Genomic DNA, 20000 nt, shown 5'->3' with positions numbered 1-20000 from the left:
TGTACTCCAGAACCAGTCTGTGTTTACCTTGTTGTCTGTGTACTCCAGAACCAGTCTGTGTTTACCTTGTTGTCCGCGTACTCCAGAACCAGTCTGTGTTTACCTTGTTGTCTGTGTACTCCAGAACCAGTCTGTGTTTACCTTGTTGTCTGTGTACTCCAGAACCAGTCTCTGTTTACCTTGTTGTCTGTGTACTCCAGAACCAGTCTCTGTTTACCTTGTTGTCTGTGTACTCCAGAACCCGTCTGTTTACCTTGTTGTCTGTGTACTCCAGAACCCGTCTGTTTACCTTGTTGTCTGTGTACTCCAGAACCCGTCTGTTTACCTTGTTGTCTGTGTACTCCAGAACCAGTCTGTGTTTACCTTGTTGTCCGTGTACTCCAGAACCCGTCTGATTACCTTGTTGTCCGTGTACTCCAGAACCAGTCTGTGTTTACCTTGTTGTCTGTGTCCTCCAGAACCCGTCTGTTTACCTTGTTGTCTGTGTACTCCAGAACCAGTCTGTGTTTACCTTGTTGTCCGTGTACTCCAGAACCCGTCTGTTTACCTTGTTGTCCGTGTACTCCAGAACCAGTCTGTGTTTACCTTGTTGTCTGTGTACTCCAGAACCAGTCTGTGTTTACCTTGTTGTCCGCGTACTCCAGAACCAGTCTGTGTTTACCTTGTTGTCTGTGTACTCCAGAACCAGTCTGTGTTTACCTTGTTGTCTGTGTACTCCAGAACCCGTCTGTTTACCTTGTTGTCCGTGTACTCCAGAACCCGTCTGTTTACCTTGTTGTCTGTGTACTCCAGAACCAGTCTGTGTTTACCTTGTTGTCCGTGTACTCCAGAACCCGTCTGTTTACCTTGTTGTCCGTGTACTCCAGAACCAGTCTGTGTTTACCTTGTTGTCTGTGTCCTCCAGAACCCGTCTGTTTACCTTGTTGTCTGTGTACTCCAGAACCAGTCTGTGTTTACCTTGTTGTCCGTGTACTCCAGAACCCGTCTGTTTACCTTGTTGTCCGTGTACTCCAGAACCCGTCTGTTTACCTTGTTGTCTGTGTACTCCAGAACCAGTCTGTGTTTACCTTGTTGTCCGTGTACTCCAGAACCCGTCTGTTTACCTTGTTGTCCGTGTACTCCAGAACCAGTCTGTGTTTACCTTGTTGTCCGTGTACTCCAGAACCCGTCTGTTTACCTTGTTGTCCGTGTACTCCAGAACCAGTCTGTGTTTACCTTGTTGTCTGTGTACTCCAGAACCAGTCTGTGTTTACCTTGTTGTCCGTGTACTCCAGAACCAGTCTGTGTTTACCTTGTTGTCTGTGTACTCCAGAACCAGTCTGTGTTTACCTTGTTGTCTGTGTACTCCAGAACCAGTCTGTGTTTACCTTGTTGTCTGTGTACTCCAGAACCAGTCTGTGTTTACCTTGTTGTCCGTGTACTCCAGAACCAGCCTGTGTTTACCTTGTTGTCCGTGTACTCCAGAACCAGTCTGTGTTTACCTTGTTGTCTGTGTACTCCAGAACCAGTCTGTGTTTACCTTGTTGTCTGTGTACTCCAGAACCAGTCTGTGTTTACCTTGTTGTCTGTGTACTCCAGAACCAGTCTGTGTTTACCTTGTTGTCTGTGTACTCCAGAACCAGTCTGTGTTTACCTTGTTGTCCGTGTACTCCAGAACCAGTCTGTGTTTACCTTGTTGTCTGTGTCCTCCAGAACCAGTCTGTGTTTACCTTGTTGTCTGTGTACTCCAGAACCAGTCTGTGTTTACCTTGTTGTCCGTGTACTCCAGAACCAGTCTGTGTTTACCTTGTTGTCTGTGTCCTCCAGAACCAGTCTGTGTTTACCTTGTTGTCTGTGTACTCCAGAACCAGTCTGTGTTTACCTTGTTGTCTGTGTACTCCAGAACCAGTCTGTGTTTACCTTGTTGTCCGTGTACTCCAGAACCAGTCTGTGTTTACCTTGTTGTCTGTGTCCTCCAGAACCAGTCTGTGTTTACCTTGTTGTCTGTGTACTCCAGAACCAGTCTGTGTTTACCTTGTTATCTGTGTACTCCAGAACCAGTCTGTGTTTTCCTTGTTGTCTGTGTACTCCAGAACCAGTCTGTGTTTACCTTGTTGTCTGTGTCCTCCAGAACCCGTCTGTTTACCTTGTTGTCCGTGTACTCCAGAACCAGTCTGTGTTTACCTTGTTGTCCGTGTACTCCAGAACCAGTCTGTGTTTACCTTGTTGTCCGTGTACTCCAGAACCAGTCTGTGTTTACCTTGTTGTCCGTGTACTCCAGAACCAGTCTGTGTTTACCTTGTTGTCCGTGTACTCCAGAACCAGTCTGTGTTTACCTTGTTGTCCGTGTACTCCAGCCACTGCAGACCCAGGTTTATGACGATACGAGGTGTTCCATCATTAACAGGTAGAATGTCGATCTTAAACATCTGGGGTGCAGCAGTCAACACCTACACAATGACAAAGGCAGGACGAGGGGTTTATGAAATGTCAGTGAGAGAGAGAGAGAGGGGGGGAGAGAGAGAGGGGGGGAGATATACAGAGAGTGAGAGAGAGAGAGAGAGAGAGAGAGAGAGAGAGAGAGAGAGAGAGAGACATACAGAGAGTGAGAGAGAGAGAGAGATAGTGAGAGAGAGAAAGAGAGAGACACACACACACAGAGACACAGAGAAATAGTGAGAGAGAGAGATAGTGAGAGAGAGAGATAGTGAGAGAGATAGAGAGAGAGAGAGAGACACAGAGAGAGAGACACAGAGAGTGACACAGAGAGAGAGAGAGAGAGAGAGAGAAAGACACAGAGAGAGACACAGAGAGTGACACAGAGAGAGAGAGAGAGAGAGAGAGAGAGAGAGAGACACAGAGAGACAGTGAGAGAGAGAGAGAGAGAGAGAGACAGAAAGAGAGAGACACCCCCTCCTCTCCTCACCTCCTTGCCTGCCTCCTCCACCATAAAGAAGACATTAGTCCCGTCAGCTACAGTGAAGGTGAATCTGTCCTTCAGTGAGTTGGATCCATCGTGGTTGTAGCTGATTCTGTTCTGGTAGACGTCGTCCATGGTGAAGCTGTTGGTCTGACGGAAGTGCTGTCCGTTGTTGGTCCGCTCCATGGTGCCGTGACGGGGGGCCTGAACTACGGTGAAGGTGATGGACTCCTCCTGGAGGGAGACATTTTTAGCGTCAATATGTTATGATATATAATATACGCTGAGTGTTTTAAACGTCAGGGACACCGTCACTTCTTACGCTAATGTCGGGGTCTGAAACCTGACACTTCAAGTCAGCTCTGCGGGGTGGAAACAGAACGCAGACAGATTGGATTTCTGCCACTACAAGGCAGGGGACTCGACACCGTTCACAAAATGTCAGTCGGAACCGGTCCACAACCGCCCAACGACCCTCACATCGGGGAACCAGACATCTAAGATGGGTTGGATTACGTTGAGTAGATGATAGACCGGAAGCAGCTGAATATAAACAATGAGTACACAAAACATTAGGAACACCTGCTCTTTCCATGACATAGACTGACCAGGTGATCAGTTATGAGCCCTTATTGATGTCACTTGTTAAATCTACTTCAATCAGTGTAGATGAAGGGAGGAGGCGGGTTAAAGAAGGATTTTTAAGCCAATTGAGACATGGATTGTGTATTTGTGCCATTCAGAGGGGGAATGAGAAAGACAAAATATTTAAGTGCCTTTGGACGGGGTATGGTAGTAGGTGCCAGGCGCACCGGTTTGAGTGTGTCAAGAACTGCAACGCTGCTGCAACAACAGTTTTCCCGTGTTCATCAAGAATGGTCCACCACCCAACGGACATCCAGCCAACTGGACACAACTGTGGGAATCATTGGAGTCAACATGGGGCCAGCATCACTAAAGAACGCTTTTGGACACCTTGTTAGAGTCCACGCCCTGACGAATTGAGGGCTTTTCTGAGGGTTGAAAAGGGGTTGTAAACTCAATATTAGCAAGGTGTTCCTAATGTTTTATACACTCAATGTATGCTATATTACACTTTTTTGATCAAAATGAACAATTCCATCCATGGCTATATTACTGTCTATGCTAAATAGTGCATATTTAAACTGAAAAATTATCTTGACTTAGCATAATCAAGGAGCTTGAAACTAGTTGTCTTTGTTCTCTTCTAGTTGCTACAGCAACCAACTATTTAGCCTATAAGCCATACAATATGTTGACCTCCTCGTCGTGACCTAGTGACAATGCAATTCTGTTCTGTTGGTATCCGGGTCTATTTTTTTTCCTACATTGCAGTGAAAAAGTATTTACCCACTTTTTTCTAAATGTCTCGACTTTTGCATATTTTATGTCCTAATATGTCGTCCAAAAAAGCGATACATTTTGACTCGTCCTGTCTGTAGAACATTCTTCCTGTCTGTAGAACATTCGTCCTGTCTGTAGAACAATCTTCCTGTCTATAGAACATTCATCCTGTCTATAGAACATTCTTCCTGTCTTTAGAACAATCTTCCTGTCTGTAGAACATTCTTCCTGTCTGTAGAACATGGTGGTGGTGTGGTGGTGGTGGCAGAGATGGTAGAGATGTGGTAGAGATAGTTTGGAGATCCTTTGCTGCCTCAGGACCCGGAGGACTTCATAGAAGGAACCATGAATTGTTCTCTGTATCAGAGAATTCTACAGGTGAAGTTCAGGTAAAATGAACCATGAATTGTTCTCTGTATCAGAGAATTCTACAGGTGAAGTTCAGGTAAAATGAACCATGAATTGTTCTCTGTATCAGAGAATTCTACAGGTGAAGTTCAGGTAAAATGAACCATGAATTGTTCTCTGTATCAGAGAATTCTACAGGTGAAGTTCAGGTAAAATGAACCATGAATTGTTCTCTGTATCAGAGAATTCTACAGGTGAAGTTCAGGTAAAATGAACCATGAATTGTTCTCTGTATCAGAGAATTCTACAGGTGAAGTTCAGGTAAAATGAACCATGAATTGTTCTCTGTATCAGAGAATTCTACAGGTGAAGTTCAGGTAAAATGAACCATGAATTGTTCTCTGTATCAGAGAATTCTACAGGTGAAGTTCAGGTAAAATGAACCATGAATTGTTCTCTGTATCAGAGAATTCTACAGGTGAAGTTCAGGTAAAATGAACCATGAATTGTTCTCTGTATCAGAGAATTCTACAGGTGAAGTTCAGGTAAAATGAACCATGAATTGTTCTCTGTATCAGAGAATTCTACAGGTGAAGTTCAGGTAAAATGAACCATGAATTGTTCTCTGTATCAGAGAATTCTACAGGTGAAGTTCAGGTAAAATGAACCATGAATTGTTCTCTGTATCAGAGAATTCTACAGGTGAAGTTCAGGTAAAATGAACCATGAATTGTTCTCTGTATCAGAGAATTCTACAGGTGAAGTTCAGGTAAAATGAACCATGAATTGTTCTCTGTATCAGAGAATTCTACAGGTGAAGTTCAGGTAAAATGAACCATGAATTGTTCTCTGTATCAGAGAATTCTACAGGTGAAGTTCAGGTAAAATGAACCATGAATTGTTCTCTGTATCAGAGAATTCTACAGGTGAAGTTCAGGTAAAAGGAACCATGAATTGTTCTCTGTATCAGAGAATTCTACAGGTGAAGTTCAGGTAAAAGGAACCATGAATTGTTCTCTGTATCAGAGAATTCTACAGGTGAAGTTCAGGTAAAATGAACCATGAATTGTTCTCTGTATCAGAGAATTCTACAGGTGAAGTTCAGGTAAAATGAACCATGAATTGTTCTCTGTATCAGAGAATTCTACAGGTGAAGTTCAGGTAAAATGAACCATGAATTGTTCTCTGTATCAGAGAATTCTACAGGTGAAGTTCAGGTAAAATGAACCATGAATTGTTCTCTGTATCAGAGAATTCTACAGGTGAAGTTCAGGTAAAAGGAACCATGAATTGTTCTCTGTATCAGAGAATTCTACAGGTGAAGTTCAGGTAAAAGGAACCATGAATTGTTCTCTGTATCAGAGAATTCTACAGGTGAAGTTCAGGTAAAATGAACCATGAATTGTTCTCTGTATCAGAGAATTCTACAGGTGAAGTTCAGGTAAAAGGAACCATGAATTGTTCTCTGTATCAGAGAATTCTACAGGTGAAGTTCAGGTAAAATGAACCATGAATTGTTCTCTGTATCAGAGAATTCTACAGGTGAAGTTCAGGTAAAAGGAACCATGAATTGTTCTCTGTATCAGAGAATTCTACAGGTGAAGTTCAGGTAAAAGGAACCATGAATTGTTCTCTGTATCAGAGAATTCTACAGGTGAAGTTCAGGTAAAAGGAACCATGAATTGTTCTCTGTATCAGAGAATTCTACAGGTGAAGTTCAGGTAAAATGAACCATGAATTGTTCTCTGTATCAGAGAATTCTACAGGTGAATGTCAGGTAAAATGAACCATGAATTGTTCTCTGTATCAGAGAATTCTACAGGTGAATGTCAGGTAAAATGAACCATGAATTGTTCTCTGTATCAGAGAATTCTACAGGTGAATGTCAGGTAAAATGAACCATGAATTGTTCTCTGTATCAGAGAATTCTACAGGTGAAGTTCAGGTAAAATGAACCATGAATTGTTCTCTGTATCAGAGAATTCTACAGGTGAAGTTCAGGTAAAATGAACCATGAATTGTTCTCTGTATCAGAGAATTCTACAGGTGAAGTTCAGGTAAAATGAACCATGAATTGTTCTCTGTATCAGAGAATTCTACAGGTGAAGTTCAGGTAAAATGAACCATGAATTGTTCTCTGTATCAGAGAATTCTACAGGTGAATGTCAGGTAAAATGAACCATGAATTGTTCTCTGTATCAGAGAATTCTACAGGTGAATGTCAGGTAAAATGAACCATGAATTGTTCTCTGTATCAGAGAATTCTACAGGTGAAGTTCAGGTAAAAGGAACCATGAATTGTTCTCTGTATCAGAGAATTCTACAGGTGAAGTTCAGGTAAAATGAACCATGAATTGTTCTCTGTATCAGAGAATTCTACAGGTGAATGTCAGGTAAAATGAACCATGAATTGTTCTCTGTATCAGAGAATTCTACAGGTGAATGTCAGGTAAAATGAACCATGAATTGTTCTCTGTATCAGAGAATTCTACAGGTGAAGTTCAGGTAAAAGGAACCATGAATTGTTCTCTGTATCAGAGAATTCTACAGGTGAAGTTCAGGTAAAATGAACCATGAATTGTTCTCTGTATCAGAGAATTCTACAGGTGAAGTTCAGGTAAAAGGAACCATGAATTGTTCTCTGTATCAGAGAATTCTACAGGTGAAGTTCAGGTAAAATGAACCATGAATTGTTCTCTGTATCAGAGAATTCTACAGGTGAAGTTCAGGTAAAATGAACCATGAATTGTTCTCTGTATCAGAGAATTCTACAGGTGAAGTTCAGGTAAAATGAACCATGAATTGTTCTCTGTATCAGAGAATTCTACAGGTGAAGTTCAGGTAAAATGAACCATGAATTGTTCTCTGTATCAGAGAATTCTACAGGTGAAGTTCAGGTAAAATGAACCATGAATTGTTCTCTGTATCAGAGAATTCTACAGGTGAAGTTCAGGTAAAATGAACCATGAATTGTTCTCTGTATCAGAGAATTCTACAGGTGAAGTTCAGGTAAAATGAACCATGAATTGTTCTCTGTATCAGAGAATTCTACAGGTGAAGTTCAGGTAAAATGAACCATGAATTGTTCTCTGTATCAGAGAATTCTACAGGTGAAGTTCAGGTAAAATGAACCATGAATTGTTCTCTGTATCAGAGAATTCTACAGGTGAAGTTCAGGTAAAATGAACCATGAATTGTTCTCTGTATCAGAGAATTCTACAGGTGAAGTTCAGGTAAAATGAACCATGAATTGTTCTCTGTATCAGAGAATTCTACAGGTGAAGTTCAGGTAAAATGAACCATGAATTGTTCTCTGTATCAGAGAATTCTACAGGTGAAGTTCAGGTAAAATGAACCATGAATTGTTCTCTGTATCAGAGAATTCTACAGGTGAAGTTCAGGTAAAATGAACCATGAATTGTTCTCTGTATCAGAGAATTCTACAGGTGAAGTTCAGGTAAAATGAACCATGAATTGTTCTCTGTATCAGAGAATTCTACAGGTGAAGTTCAGGTAAAATGAACCATGAATTGTTCTCTGTATCAGAGAATTCTACAGGTGAAGTTCAGGTAAAATGAACCATGAATTGTTCTCTGTATCAGAGAATTCTACAGGTGAAGTTCAGGTAAAATGAACCATGAATTGTTCTCTGTATCAGAGAATTCTACAGGTGAAGTTCAGGTAAAAGGAACCATGAATTGTTCTCTGTATCAGAGAATTCTACAGGTGAAGTTCAGGTAAAATGTCCGTGAGCTGAAGAGAAAGCTGAGTCATGCAGCAAGACAATATTTCAAAACACACAATCAAGTCTATATGAAAAAGGCAACAAAAAAAAAACACATTTGAAGTCTTGGACCTAATCCCAATTGATGTGTTGTGAAACGAGCAGTTTGAAAGCCCACAAATGTCACCGAGGTAAAGCAGTTCTTCATGCAAAGGTGGGCCAATATTCCTCCACATGACTTTAAAAAAAGGCGAATTGGATGTTGCATGACATTGTCAATTAAATAAATAAAATACAATTTATTAGATTTTTAATTTTTTTATTTACTCAGGTTCCCTTTATCTAATATTAGGTTTGGGTTGAAGATCTGATAACATTCAGTATCAAAAATAGGCCAAAATAGAGAAAATCAGAAAAGAGGGAAAATCATTTTTCAAGGCACTGTAGTTTAGCTAAGTTTACTGCTAGTGAACACGGACTGTGTATAGTGAATGATCAGACAGCCTGTCCTACTCCACCTCTGTGTCAGCGTCAGTGGCTTTCAGTTCAAACTCAGTGATGGTCTTCCTGACCCCCTCCTGAATCCTCATCCCAGGAACCACCAGCAGGGGGAGGGAGTCATCCACCGGCCGGATGGTGATGTAGAACGTCTGGGCAACCTAAAGACAACGTACAGAACACTGTTATCTACCTAGACACCATACAGAACACTGTTATCTACCTAGACACCATACAGAACACTGTTATCTACCTAGACACCATACAGAACACTGTTATCTACCTAGACACCATACAGAACACTGTTATCTACCTGAAGACAACGTACAGAACACTGTTATCTACCTAAAGACACCTGTTATCTGCCTAAAGACACCTGTTATCTACCTAGACACCATACAGAACACTGTTATCTACCTAAAGACACCTGTTATCCTGAAGACACCGTACAGAACACTGTTATCTACCTAAAGACACCTGTTATCTGCCTAAAGACACCTGTTATCTACTTAAAGACACCTGTTATCTGCCTAAAGACACCTGTTATCTACTTAAAGACACCTGTTATCTACCTAAAGACACCTGTTATCTGCCTAAAGACACCTGTTATCTACCTAAAGACACCTGTTATCTGCCTAAAGACACCTGTTATCTGCCTAAAGACACCTGTTATCTGCCTAAAGACACCTGTTATCTACTTAAAGACACCTGTTATCTGCCTAAAGACACCTGTTATCTACCTAAAGACACCTGTTATCTGCCTAAAGACACCTGTTATCTGCCTAAAGACACCTGTTATCTACTTAAATACACCTGTTATCTGCCTAAACACACCTGTTATCTACCTAAAAGACACCTGAATAGAACCATATGGACAACCTGAATATAATGTATGGACAACCTGAATATAACGTATTGACAACCTGAATATAACGTATAGGGAACACACAGAGCCGTCACACACACAGCAGCTAGCCAGTCGTGAAGGCCAGACAACCTTTCCACATGTTTACCCAAGCGCTTCTCTTTAGGCTGCATTAGAGAGAGCCATTATGCCCAGTGTGTGTGTGTGTGTGTGTGTGTGTGTGTGTGTGCGTGCGTTGGTGCGTGTGCTCGTTTGTGTGTGTATGTGTGTGTGTGTGTGTGTGTGCGCATGTGTGCGTGCGTGTGTGTGCACGTGTGTGTGTGTGAGTGTGTGTATGTGTGCGTGTGTGTGTGTGCGCGTGTGTGTGTGTGTGTGAGTGTGTGTGTGTGTGTGTGTGTGAGTGTGTGTATGTGTGTGTGTGTGTGTGTGTGTGTGCGCGCATGTGTGTGCGCGTGTGTGTGTGTATGTGTGTGTGTGCACGTGTGTGTGTGCGCGTGTGTGTGTGTGTACCTCATTAGCCCCGTCAGATACTATGAATGAGAACTCGTCTGTGTGCTTCTCTTCTTCGCTGGTGTGAACGTACGTGATGCTACGTGAAGCCAGGTCAGCCTGGGAGAAGGAAGTAATTCGGCTTCCTGTAGCGGGAGGAAGTTAGCATTTATTAGCATTAACCATTAGCATTAATAGTTGAAATAGCTTTGAAAAATTTGATGTGCAAGAAAACACTGTCTGTAGCACGTTAATGTAGCATTTTCAAACTAATCCTGTTTTGGCAAAGAGTGTAATGCCAGGATTATGGATTTGATTCCTTCTGGGGTCATACCAAAACACTCATTATGGGATTGATTCCCTCTAGGGTCATACCAAAACACTCATTATGGGATTGATTCCCTCTAGGGTCATACCAAAACAGTCAATATGGGATTGATTCCCTCTAGGGTCATACCAAAACACTCATTATGGGATTGATTCCCTCTAGGGTCATACCAAAACACTCATTACGTATGCACTGTACTGAACTAGGGAGCTTCGGATAAAAGTGTCTGCTAATTGGTATATCCTGAAACCAGAACGGACAGCGTGTCATGCATTACAGGTCCTTGAATATGAAGTATGAGTGTTGGATTAGCGGTAGAGTCGTTCGTTAGCTAGTTATCCCTGACATCTGCCCTAGTACCCACCCAACCTCCCTTTACACCAGACAGTCATCTGCCCTAGTACCAACCTCCCTTTACACCAGGCAGTCATCTGCCCTGCTACCCAACCTCCCTTTACACCAGGCAGTCATCTGCCCTGCTACCAACCTCCCTGTACACCAGGCAGTCATCTGCCCTGCTACCAACCTCCCTGTACACCAGGCAGTCATCTGCCCTGCTACCAACCTCCCTGTACACCAGGCAGTCATCTGCCCTACTACCAACCTCCCTGTACACCAGGCAGTCATCTGCCCTGCTACCAACCTCCCTGTACACCAGGCAGTCATCTGCCCTACTATCAACCTCCCTTTACACCAGGCAGTCATCTGCCCTACTACCAACCTCCCTTTACACCAGGCAGTCATCTGCCCTACTACCAACCTCTCTTTACACCAGGCAGTCATCTGCCCTACTACCCAACCTCCCTTTACACCAGGCAGTCATCTGCCCTGCTACCAACCTCTCTTTACACCAGGCAGTATCCAGCTGTGTAGCTGTGTGTGTTTGGGGGAATTACCTGACTAGAGTTCTAGTAGCTGAAAGACTAATGAACTAAGTCAAGCCCCCAAACAGTCTTGAGGTAAAGTGAGGTGAGGAAGTTGAAGAGGAGGAAGATATCATGGAGGAAGTTGAAGAATGCTGTGAGAGGAGAGCAGCCGAACATGATGTCACTTCCTCCATGATATCATTGGTCCCAATGGGTCTAATCGTCAGACTCATTATTTCATGTTGGATTACACAGGTGTGTGTGTGTGTGTGTGTGTGTGTGTGTGTGTGTGTGTGTGTGTGTGTGTGTGTGTGTCCGTTAGACCACGTATATGTTTGAAAGTTTGACCCTTCATAAGTTTGTGTATGCATGTGTAAAATATACGCACGTTAATTAAAACATGTTTTGTGCAGAAGTGTGTTTATGTGTCCATGTGAGCTGGTTGCTCTGCGTGTCTCCAGCACCAGCAGTAGTACCTGGGGTGCTGGCGTGCTCCAGGTGTCCCAGTGCAGTCTGCTTGGTGATGCGGTACAGCAGTTCTCCAGGCTCACTGTCCTGGTCTGTAGCTGACAGCTGGAGAGTAGTCAGCTTCTTCACTGAGTTCTCATCCAACACCAGACCCTTATTCACTACCACAGAGGGAGGCAGGTGGTCCTCTGGGGGACAGGGGAACATGGGGACAGGGGAACATGGGACGGGGGGAGATGGGGAACACGGGGACAGGGGAACATGGGGACAGGGGAACACGGGACGGGGGGAGATGGGGAACATGGGGACAGGGGAACATGGGGACGGGGGAACACGGGGATGGGGGGAGATGGGGAACATTGGGACAGGGGAACATGGGGACAGGGGAACATGGGGACGGGGGAACATGGGGACGGGGGAACATGGGGACAGGGGAACATGGGGACGGGGGAACATGGGGACAGGGGAACACGGGGACGGGGGGAGATGGGGAACACGGGGACGAGGGGAGATGGGGAACATGGGGACAGGGGAACATGGGGACAGGGGAACATGGGGACAGGGGAACATGGGGACAGGGGAACACGGGGACGGGGGAACATGGGGACAGGGGATCATGGGGACAGGGGAACATGGGGACGGGGGGAGGCGAGGAGGCAGACAACAGAGGGAATTAGAGATCAAAACCTGAGAGTGAAGATGTTTCAACCACATGGGAACAGAAAGCCTAGAACAGACCGATGGTGATTATGGACCACATCAGGAAAGAAGGCCTCGGCTGGTGATTATGGACCACATCAGGAAAGAAGGCCTCGGCTGGTGATTATGGACCACATCAGGAAAGAAGGCCTCGGCTGGTGTTTATGGACAGCATCAGGAAAGAAGGCCTCAGCTGGTGATTATGGACCACATCAGGAAAGAAGGCCTCAGCTGGTGATTATGGACCACAACAGGAAAGAAGGCCTCGGCTGGTGTTTATGGACCGCATCAGGAAAGAAGGCCTCAGATGGTGATTATGGACCGCATCAGGAAAGAAGGCCTCAGCTGGTGATTATGGACCGCATCAGGAAAGAAGGCCTCAGCTGGTGATTATGGACCGCATCAGGAAAGAAGGCCAGCTGGTGATTATGGACCACATCAGGAAAGAAGGCCTCGGCTCGTGATTATGGACCACATCAGGAATGAAGGCCACCACTTGTGAGAAACTACCAGTAACAATTGGCCACTGACTGTTTTGTATTGATCTCCAGTACAGTGTTCCTTACAATAAAGACAATAAAGACTTAAAGGTCTATAATAGTTCTAGAACCATTCCATATGTTCTATAATAGTTCTAGAACACCTCCATATGGACCCACTGAAGAGACGAGTCTTCAATAAAGACTTAAAGGTAGAGATTGGTCTATACTAGTTCTAGAACCATTTCATATGTTCTATAATAGTTCTAGAACACCTCCATATGGACCCACTGAAGAGACGAGTCTTCTTCCAGAAGCTGTTTCCCCATACTAAGAAATGATGGCAGAGACATGATGTACAAAAAAAGTTTCGATCAGCGAAATAAATAACACAAAATTGGTCAGGATCACGTAAGACCTCCACTGCACGGCCATTCACCCACATATGCTTAAGTTCCCCATTCACAGGGCACAAGTGGTCACTGAATGGTTTGATGAGCATGAAAATGATGTAAACCACATGCCAGGGTGTCTCAATCACCAGATCACAACCAAATTGAACACTTATGGAACAGTCTGGAGCCTGAGAAATGGTTCCACCACCTTCAATAAAACACTAAATTATGACATTTCTTGTGAAGTGTTGCATCTAATAGAGTCCAAGACACGTGTAGAATCTATGTCAAGATGCATTGAAGCTGTTCTGCCTCGTGCCAGACGCCCTATTAAGACACTATACCTTGGTGTTTCCTTTATTTTGACAGTTACGTATACCTGTACCAGTACGAAGGTCAAGTTCGGGTCAATTCAATATCCTGAATTAATTTATTTCAAGAACTGAGAACAAATCTCTGGGAAAAAAACCAAGGGCCATTTTTCCTGGGGAAAAAAAAAGATAGCAGATTTAAACAATTGAAAATCATGGAAAGTGAGAGTGTTTCAATCGAGAGCCGAACGAGGGAGGGAGTGAGAGAGAGAGAGAGCGAGAGAGAGAGAGGGAGGCAGAGTGACCGACTGCTGAGAGAGAGAGAGAGAGAGAGAGAGAGAGGGAGGCAGAGTGACCGACTGCTGAGAGAGAGAGAGAGAGAGAGAGAGAGAGAGGGAGGCAGAGTGACCGACTGCTGAGAGAGAGAGAGAGAGAGAGAGACAGAGAGAGACAGAGAGAGAGAGAGAGAGGCAGAGAGAGAGAGAGACAGAGACAGAGAGAGAGAGAGAGAGAGAGAGAGACAGAGAGAGAGAGAGAGACAGAGAGAGAGAGAGAGAGAGAGAGAGAGAGAGAGAGAGAGAGAGATACCTTTGTTGACCTCCTCCTGTGTGAAGCTCTTGACAGGTCCTTTAACAGCCACCGCGTCCTGTCCTCCTCCTTTAGAAAGCTGTAGTCTTCCTACAGGAGGATCTTTGATCAGGACGTACGTCAGCTTCAGGCTGTCTGGTTCGGAATCTGATCCCTTCAGGTTCTGCTCAGTGATCTTAGACGCTGCGCCTGAGGGAAGAGATAACAGACACTCAGAAAATAGCAGAATACAAGACTCTAGAATAGCATTTCGCTACACCCGCAATATCATCTGCTATGTATGTGACCAATAACATCTGCTAAACACGTGTATGTGACCAATAAATTAGATTTTTTTGAATTCTATTTGCATCTTCAGTTCTGACTGCTTTGTTGGAGTTTGTTCCGGTTAACCAATTCCATATTGACATACTCTGAGTACACAAAACATTAGGAACACCTTCCTAATATTGCGTTGACCCCCCCCCCCCCCCCTCTTCGAACAGTCTTCGGACTTTACAAGGTGTCGAAAGCAGGTCGATATTGACTCCAATGCTTTGTGTCCAGTTGGCTGGATGTCCGTTGGGTGGTGGACCATTCTTGATGCACACAGGAACCTGTTCAGGGTGAAAAACCCAGCAGCGTTGCAGTTCTCAAGGCTTAAAAATCCTTCTTTGACCTGTCTCCTCCCCCTTCATCTACACTGATTGAAGTGGATTTAACAAGTGACATCAATAAGGGATCATAGACTGACCAGGTGAAAGCTATGTCATGGAAAGAGCAGGTGTTCCTAATGTTTTGTATACTCATTGTTTATATTCAGCTGCTTCCGGTCTATCATCTACTCAACGTAATCCAACCCATCTCAGATGTCTGGTTCCCCCGATGTGAGGGTCGTTGAGCGGTTGTGGACCGGTTCCGACTGACATTTTGTGAACGGTGTCGAGTCCCCTGCCTTATAGTGGCAGAAATCCAATCTGTCTGCGTTCTGTTTCCACCCCGCAGAGCTGACTTGAAGTGTCAGGTTTCAGACCCCTGACATTATCACATGTCACATTTTCTATCCTATTCAGACAAAGAATCGATTTCTCTTCCACTGAGCGAGACAGCCCAGCCTGGGAGACGGCGTGTGAACGGTAACAGTCTAGCCGTTGTGGTTCCAATCTTGCTATGATATTCTCAGCAGGATGTAGAGCTCTCAACATGAAAAAAAATAATAATAATAATTTCATAAAACGTAAAGAAGACCACGTTTATCTTGTTCACAGACGACCAAAATCAAATCATGCTTAAAACTGAAGTTGTAACAAATCTGCACACATTTTTATTTTTACCCCTTTTTCTCCCCAATTTCATGGTATCCAATTGTTGTAGGAGCTACTATCTTGTCTCATCGCTACAACTCCCGTACGGGGCTCGGGAGAGACGAAGGAATCTGCACACATTTGAATGATGTTTCTGCGCCGTTCAATGGACTTTTAGGAGAAAATGATCTTTCGTCAGTAATATGATAATATTATATACATATGAAATAGTCCGTCAATAAGTATGATCATTATTTATTTTACATTTAAAAGAAATGTGAAATCTAATTGTGTTGTTTATAATTTGACTGTTACGATATTCAGAAAACATGTCAGTCATGTCAACCCTATTGCCCCACATATATGATTTAAAAAAAATATATATTTTCATAATATTTGTACTATATATTTAAGCCTCTGTCCTAAAAAGTGAGTACACCTTTAAGAACTATTTTTAACGGAAAATATGAATTCCAGAACTTTCTAAAACGATGCAACAGTACCAGTTACTGTGCATGGCCAACCGACGAAAGATTTACGTTTGGATAAGTCTATTTAGGTGGGAAATCAACATTTTGCCCCATCATTCAGGCCTCCTTAACATCCCCTTCTCAAACAACAGGCATGTCATCGACCCACATCCCTCTCCTCCAGCCCTCTCCTCTAGCCCTCTCCTCCAGCCCTCTCCTCCAACCCTCTCCTCCAGCCCTCTCCATACCTGCGGCCAGCTGCAGGCCTCCTTAACATCCCCTTCTCAAACAACAGGCATGTCCATCGACCCACATCTCTCTCCTCCAGCCCTCTCCATACCTGCGGCCAGCTGCAGGCCTCCTTAACATCCCCTTCTCAAACAACAGGCATGTCCATCGACCCACATCTCTCTCCTCCAGCCCTCTCCATACCTGCGGCCAGCTGCAGGCCTCCTTAACATCCCCTTCTCAAACAACAGGCATGTCATCGACCCACATATCTCTCCTATAGCCCTCTCCTCTAGCCCTCTCCTCCAGCCCTCTCCTCTAGCCCTCTCCTCTAGCCCTCTCCTCCAGCCCTCTCCTCCAGCCTTCTCCTCCAGCCCTTTCCTCCAGCCCTCTCCTCTAGCCCTCTCTTCCAGCCACCTCTCCTCTAGCCCTCTCCTCCAGCCCTCTTCTCCAGCCCTCTCCTCCAGCCCTCTCCTCCAGCCCTCTCCTCTAGCCCTCTCCTCCAGCCATCTCTTCCAGCCCTCTGCTCCAGCCCTCTCCTCCAGCCCTCTCCTCCAGCCCTCTCCTCCAGCCCTCTCCTGCGGCCAGCTGCAGGCCTCTGTTACCTGACATCCTTGGCCCTTCAGTCTTCCTGACGTCGACGGTGAAGGTGAGCCGCCCGGTGCTGGTGTGGATGCCGTCGGTCAGGGAGAAGGCTAGCTCGTCACTGCCCCCGCTGGCCAAATCAGGGGTGTACACCAGAAGCAGATCCAACACGTCCTGGTAGTAGGATTGAGATTGATTAGTCGATCGAGGTCATGCGTATCGTTAACTCATTTCTATTAACCTATTTATGTAACAAAATACAAAACAATTATTTAATGAATCAATGTCTTACAGCAGAGATTAATGAATTAATCTGCCCTAGCACTCATCAAGTAATTGATTCCCGAAAACCTTGTGTTTGAACTCATCTCTACCTGGTAGGTGAACGTGGAACCCTGGGACAGAATCAGACCGTTCTCCAGAGGCTGGGAGTAGAACTGGCGTCTACGCAGCTTGCCTGAAAACAGGACCATGGTGGTACAGGTTGAGTATGTGGGGTTGTAGCGTTGCCTGAAAACAGGACCATGGTGGTACAGGTTGAGTATGTGGGGTTGTAGCGTTGCCTGAAAACAGGACCATGGTGGTACAGGTTGAGTATGTGGGGTTGTAGCGTTGCCTGAAAACAGGACCATGGTGGTACAGGTTGAGTATGTGGGGTTGTAGCGTTGCCTGAAAAAAGGACCATGGTGGTACAGGTTGAGTATGTGGGGTTGTAGCGTTGCCTGAAAACAGGACCATGGTGGTACAGGTTGAGAATGTGGGGTTGTAGCGTTGCCTGAAAACAGGACCATGGTGGTACAGGTTGAGTATGTGGGATTGTAGCGTTGCCTGAAAACAGGACCATGGTGGTACAGGTTGAGTATGTGGGATTGTAGCGTTGCCTGAAAACAGGACCATGGTGGTTCAGGTTGAGTATGTGGGGTTGTAGCGTTGCCTGAAAACAGGACCATGGTGGTACAGGTTGAGTATGTGGGGTTGTAGCGTTGCCTGAAAACAGGACCATGGTGGTACAGGTTGGTATGTGGGGTTGTAGCGTTGCCTGAAAACAGGACCATGGTGGTACAGGTTGAGTATGTGGGGTTGTAGCGTTGCCTGAAAACAGGACCATGGTGGTACAGGTTGGTATGTGGGGTTGTAGCGTTGCCTGAAAACAGGACCATGGTGGTACAGGTTGAGTATGTGGGATTGTAGCGTTGCCTGAAAACAGGACCATGGTGGTACAGGTTGAGTATGTGGGGTTGTAGCGTTGCCTGAAAACAGGACCATGGTGGTACAGGTTGAGTATGTGGGGTTGTAGCGTTGCCTGAAAACAGGACCATGGTGGTACAGGTTGAGTATGTGGGGTTGTAGCGTTGCCTGAAAACAGGACCATGGTGGTACAGGTTGGTATGTGGGGTTGTAGCGTTGCCTGAAAACAGGACCATGGTGGTACAGGTTGAGTATGTGGGATTGTAGCGTTGCCTGAAAACAGGACCATGGTGGTACAGGTTGAGTATGTGGGGTTGTAGCGTTGCCTGAAAACAGGACCATGGTGGTACAGGTTGAGTATGTGGGGTTGTAGCGTTGCCTGAAAACAGGACCATGGTGGTACAGGTTGAGTATGTGGGGTTGTAGCGTTGCCTGAAAACAGGACCATGGTGGTACAGGTTGAGAATGTGGGGTTGTAGCGTTGCCTGAAAACAGGACCATGGTGGTACAGGTTGAGTATGTGGGGTTGTAGCGTTGCCTGAAAACAGGACCATGGTGGTACAGGTTGAGTATGTGGGGTTGTAGCGTTGCCTGAAAACAGGACCATGGTGGTACAGGTTGAGTATGTGGGGTTGTAGCGTTGCCTGAACAGAATGATAATAATGATAATGGTATGTGTGATTTATTCAGCTGAAGAACAGGGTAGATATATAAATAATACATCTAAGTGGTTAATATAGCTTCATCCCAGGCCGTAGAAAAGCCTTGAATCCGGACAACTTGAGTCCGGGGCGTGAGTTAAGTATGTGTTTTGCGCTGGGCGATGTTGTTAAGCAGAGGCTGTCTGGTAGACAGACAGGCAGGCAGGCAGACAGACAGGCAGGCAGACAGACAGACAGACAGACAGACAGACAGGCAGGCAGGCAGGCAGTTAGACAGGAGAGGAGACAGGGCCTCTATAGCCTCCCTCTGTGACAGGCCTCTATAGCCTCCCTCAGTGACAGGCCTCTATAGCCTCCCTCTGTGACAGGCCTCTATAGCCTCCTTCTGTGACAGGCCTCTATAGCCTCCCTCTGTGACAGGCCTCTATAGCCTCCCTCTGTGACAGGCCTCTATAGCCTCCCTCTGTGACAGGCCTCTATAGCCTCCCTCTGTGAAAGGCCTCTATAGCCTCCCTCTGTGAAAGGCCTCCATAGCCTCCCTCTGACCTGACAGTACCGGGAGAGTTAGAGGGAGGGGTGCAGAGACCTGACAGTACCAGGAGAGTTAGAGGGAGGGGTGGAGGGTGGAGGAAATGGAGGGGTGGAGGGAGATGGAGGGATGAGAGAGAGTTAGAGGGAGGTATGGAGGGGTGCAGGGACCTGACAGTACCGGGAGAGTTAGAGGGAGGGGTGGAGGGGTGGAGGAAATGGAGGGGTGGAGGGAGATGGAGGGATGAGAGAGAGTTAGAGGGAGGAATGGAGGGACCTGACAGTACCGGGAGAGTTAGAGGGAGGGGTGGAGGGGTGGAGGAAATGGAGGGGTGGAGGGAGATGGAGGGATGAGAGAGAGTTAGAGGGAGGGATGGAGGGGTGCAGGGACCTGACAGTACCGGGAGAGTTAGAGGTAGGGGTGGAGGGGTGGAGGGAGAGTTAGAGGTAGTGATGGAGGGGTGGAGGGAGATGGAGGGATGAGAGAGAGTTAGAGTTAGGGATGGAGGGATAGAGGAGGAGTTAGAGGGAGGGATGGAGGGATGAGAGGGAGTTAGAGGGAGGGATGGAGGGAGGGATGGAGGGAGAGTTAGATGGAGGGATAGAGCGGGAGTTAGAGGGAGGGATGGAGGGAGAGTTAGAGGGAGGGATGGAGGGATGGATGGAGTTAGAGTTAGAGGGAGGGATGGAGGGAGAGTTAGAGGGAGGGATGGAGGGAGAGTTGGAGGGAGAGA

The 20000-nt window shown here is 45.5% G+C and overlaps 1 protein-coding gene across 1 annotated transcript in view; it reads right to left on the bottom strand.

The window, feature by feature from the left end:
* LOC139403940 (extracellular matrix organizing protein FRAS1-like) overlaps positions 1 to 20000 on the bottom strand; it is a gene marked incomplete at its 5' end in the record, with an annotated part of 108289 nt that overhangs the window by 32430 nt on the left and 55859 nt on the right. The window contains 8 exons of the mRNA XM_071147147.1: positions 2316 to 2429; positions 2906 to 3133; positions 8855 to 8995; positions 10210 to 10334; positions 11859 to 12038; positions 14323 to 14505; positions 16876 to 17062; positions 17263 to 17345. Of these exons, the coding sequence (XP_071003248.1) occupies positions 2316 to 2429; positions 2906 to 3133; positions 8855 to 8995; positions 10210 to 10334; positions 11859 to 12038; positions 14323 to 14505; positions 16876 to 17062; positions 17263 to 17345 (1241 nt within the window). The remainder of the gene's footprint in view (positions 1 to 2315; positions 2430 to 2905; positions 3134 to 8854; positions 8996 to 10209; positions 10335 to 11858; positions 12039 to 14322; positions 14506 to 16875; positions 17063 to 17262; positions 17346 to 20000) is intronic.

The sequence above is a fragment of the Oncorhynchus clarkii genome, unplaced genomic scaffold (genome assembly GCF_045791955.1).
Source record: "Oncorhynchus clarkii lewisi isolate Uvic-CL-2024 unplaced genomic scaffold, UVic_Ocla_1.0 unplaced_contig_13682_pilon_pilon, whole genome shotgun sequence".
NCBI lineage: Eukaryota > Metazoa > Chordata > Actinopteri > Salmoniformes > Salmonidae > Oncorhynchus > Oncorhynchus clarkii.
This window is presented reverse-complemented; position numbering and strand designations above follow the sequence as displayed.